Source organism: Lactuca serriola, chromosome 9, assembly GCF_051521515.1.
Source record: "Lactuca serriola cultivar US96UC23 chromosome 9, Lser_US96UC23_V15, whole genome shotgun sequence".
Classification (NCBI taxonomy): Eukaryota; Viridiplantae; Streptophyta; class Magnoliopsida; order Asterales; family Asteraceae; genus Lactuca; species Lactuca serriola.
The window spans coordinates 175,385,717-175,389,696 of NC_136416.1; the positions used below are offsets into that span (position 1 = coordinate 175,385,717).

Consider the following 3,980-nt stretch of genomic DNA (forward strand, 5'->3'; position numbering starts at 1 on the left):
AAGTTTTCAATAATGTAAATCTTTGTTCCATTTCACTGATTGTCAATTTTTGATGGGTACATTGTTTCCGATCTCAAAAAAACGAAGGAAATAGGGAGCAACACAAACAGTACACGAGGAAAGAGAAATTGGTTTCAGATCATCTATGAAAAAGGATTTTCGGTTCCAAAATCGCTTTCTCAATTGAAAAATCATTCTTACATATGTTTTTCAAAAGAAAATCGGCTCTTATATATCTTTATCAGATGTAAAATATTTCTTAGATTTGTTTTTGTTCGTATTTTTGTTGTTTGTGTTCTTATCAAATCTTTATTTATGTGTATAAATATGATGAAGTTGTAGTACATATGTGTGTGTTTTTAGTGTTTTTCAGGTTAAAACGCAAGTACGAGAATAATCTTACTCAGTTTCAGGTATGTGAAGTTACTTAGATAGGGCTAAGTATTTCAAAGAAGCAAAATAGTTCAAATATATGTTCTATTTGTAGACAACTTTGACCAACACTTGTTTGATTGGATATCATGTTTGTTTATAAATTGTATTTCTCAGTATTTTTCAAAAGATGAACACGGGTTGCTGGAAATCTTCAAAAACTTTATAGATTCTTTTCTTTGAATTTATAATTATTTATTTGTTGTGATTTTAGCAAAAAAAAAATCAATTTTTAAGCCTATAAAACGTGGGAACAAGAGCGGGTTCGATGGTGATGAATGTATTCAGGATGGGATCGGGGGATATATAAATGGGGGATTCAAGGGGCAGGGACAACTACTAATTTCGAGGTAGAGACAGTTATTTCCGCAACCATTTGGTCCTGTAAACATCTCTAATCTTTATGAATGTATTAATGATATTTATTAAAAAAAATCACAAAAAACTCCAAAAATAATATATAAATTATCATTATTGTGTTTTTTAATTAAAAAAAATTATCATTATTTATGTTTTTTAATAAATAAATATAAGTTTTTTTCAAATAAATTTAGTACATATAAAATAAAATAAAAAAATGAAAAAAAATCCTTAAACTATAACCTTATTAACAAAAAAATCATTTATTTGCAATTTAACTTTTAAACCCGACACTAACCGGTTATAAGTGTTATTTTACAAATGTTTACCGGTTTCAATAAATTGTGTGTCGGAAAAGAAATGATTTTTTTTTCAATTAAGCCAAAATATAAAGACTTTTTTACGATAGCTAGCATCTGAACCTGGATTGTGGGTTAAGATAACTACTTTGAATCGATTCCAAATTGAGATACATCCACATCCAGTTTAATACCATTATTAGATGTCTACATGTGCAATACATACAGCCTTTCTTTAATTTATTACAAAATAATGGACATTATCCATTGAAAACAATTAGAAAAGGGAATCAGGTCTCCTAGACGTGAAAGATGGCTTTGAAACATATAAAAATAAAAAGACTAATATTGACCTATGGAACATAAAAGATGGGGTTAGAACTTAGAAGTACAAACAGGGTTAACATTTCTTCAAAATCTTCATATTTCGAGAGGATTTGTTCAGTTTCTTTGCGGCCTTCCGTTGTGTTCAAATGCCTCAACTACAGAAGTTAATTCATGGCCAATCTTCCTGAGAAGGTGACCACCACCATCATTACCACTTCGGTTTGATCCGTACTGAATCATGGGATCTTTATTAATATCCAAACAATGCAAAATGATCACAGTAACTACTGAACCAACAAACATAGGAATCGGACCAAAAATCCATAGCAACAAAGTGGTCGCAAAGTAGAGTGCTCGCAATCCAAGAGCCCAGAAATTGCTTCCTCTCAAAACAGCCTTCTGGATGCACTCAACAGGAACATCACCAGTAGGGATACTTATGAGGAAACACCCATGAACAAAGTGCCTCGTAGTTTGTACAAAACATGCAAACGCCAGTAAGAAGCAAGATAGAATAGCGATATATTTGATGGCGTTGGTGGATTCACTTGTATCCCCTAAGATAAAATTGCTCGTAAAGTTATTCGTTGAGTTTCCGAGTAAAGCTCCGATAAGAGAGCATAGAACTAGAGAGATTGATGATAGGGAAGTTGACGCGGATAAATGACCGCTAAGAACAGACACACAAAACCCTCTGTCTTTGGCTTCAAACTGCATCAATTCAAGAAAATCTAGAGTTAGATTTTGTTACAAAAACAAGAACCCAGATTGAGAATACAAAGAGAAGATGATTTATCCTTAGATATCAGAGGTTTAAGGTTTAAAGTTTAAAGTTTAAAGGTTCGTATATACCAGAAGCATTTTTTCGACCCAAGCTTTCTTGTTATGATTCTCGTAGCCGATTGCGGTGGTTTCAGGATGCTTGAGGTATCTGTAGAGAAGGAAGAGATGATAGACGCACATGATGAAAAATCCAAATGGCACCAGGACTAGATCTAAGTCTTCTTCTTTCCATGTCCACCCCATCTTTCTTTTTGCTGTGATTAACTGTGTTTTTTTTATTGATTGGATGGAGGTGAGAATGGAAGTTAATGTAGGATGATTGTAGTCTATTAAAGGGTATATAGTAAATGAAAGTGGGTCTGACTATGTCAGCGAGATTTGGTGGGAATTTGTTTGTATTTTATTCATTCACATGCCCTCGTATTCACAACTTGGATATGTTTATTATTCTTCCAGCCTAAACTTTTGAACTCAAAATCTAAGAGTTATTTCTAAAGTTTTTTCAATGATGGTTGTTTTTGGATATATAATATTTAATTAATAACCTTATATATATGGAAAAACTAAAAACAATAATTGATCTCAAATTTATAAAAGGCGAGATTAAATAAGAAAAGTCTTTTTTTCTTTGACTTTCTTTTATCAAATCTTCTTTCTATATTAGATAAAAACACTTGCGTATATGTCTCCCTCTGGTCTTTTTTTCCCCAAAAATACAACGTTGAGTAGAAAAACTTTAAGGGTTGGGTTAGGTTATGTTTCTCTCTTTTCATGGTAATAATATTGTACAATCTTTGAAAAACTAAAGTGTTGTTTGATAAACTCTTAATGTAACCATTTAGATATCATTTCTGAATTCAGAGCTTTTAATACAACTTCTAGACGAATAAAAAGCCTCAAAACGCTTTGGATTAGGGACGGATACAAGAATTTATAACAGTATTGTTACCAAAAAAAAAATCACTCAAACATATATTAGTAGTTGTACACATTTTTTTAGTGGTTGCACATTAATACAAATAAATAAAAAATAATACATTTTTTTTATAATTTTTTACACTTATAATGTGAAATCGAGTAGTGGTCGTGACCCAGTGAACCCTTGTATCCACCACTATTCTAGAACAGTTCAAGAAACCTATATTATCTTAATCATTAAGAGATCGAAATCAACACTAAATAGTTTAGTTTTATCAAATACCCCCTAAATACATAACGTTTAAGTCCAACACCATGATAAATCAAATTAACATGACTCATACCATGAGATCATAACAATAAAGGTGCGGATATTATAATACATCTATCTATTCATACTTTTTATGAACTTGTATACGTACATAACAACACATAAGTGAATTATTAAAAATAATACATTAGCAATTGGTTGGTCATTAAAATTAAATAAATAAAAAGCACTTATGAATGTATTGGTGATTTTAAAACAATTTTCTAGTGTCGTTTACGGAAGAAATCCCCTAATGTGACATGGACGATATTATAGCAGGAATATTTTAGTCTATGGTGAAAATTTGAAAAAAGCTTGTCGAACTTTCTGCCTAGTTGGTCAACCCTTTTGGGTTTAGGTTAGGTTTGGTGAATATATGATAGCAGCCTCCTAGACTGGAATTCTTTAAAATAGCTATATGAACTAAAAAATAGGTTTTGCAATTTTCTTTAATGAATACAAGTCATCAAGGATGGCCTTATTTGTTCAATAATGAAGTGGGTGTGCTATGATTATTCATTCTTTGTCAAAATGACAATGAATATGTAGCC

The 3,980-nt window shown here is 31.2% G+C and overlaps 1 protein-coding gene across 1 annotated transcript; it reads right to left on the minus strand.

Moving 5' to 3' along the window:
- Positions 1–1,256: 1,256 nt before the first annotated feature.
- On the minus strand, positions 1,257–2,524 carry LOC145076994 (uncharacterized). The gene is made up of 2 exons (XM_079022776.1): positions 2,271–2,524; positions 1,257–2,129 (listed from the first exon to the last, which is right to left on the minus strand). Exons 1-2 carry the CDS (start codon positions 2,442–2,444, stop codon positions 1,533–1,535), a joined length of 771 nt encoding a protein of 256 aa, XP_078878902.1. The 5' UTR covers positions 2,445–2,524; the 3' UTR covers positions 1,257–1,532.
- Between the last annotated feature and the right edge of the window lie 1,456 nt (positions 2,525–3,980).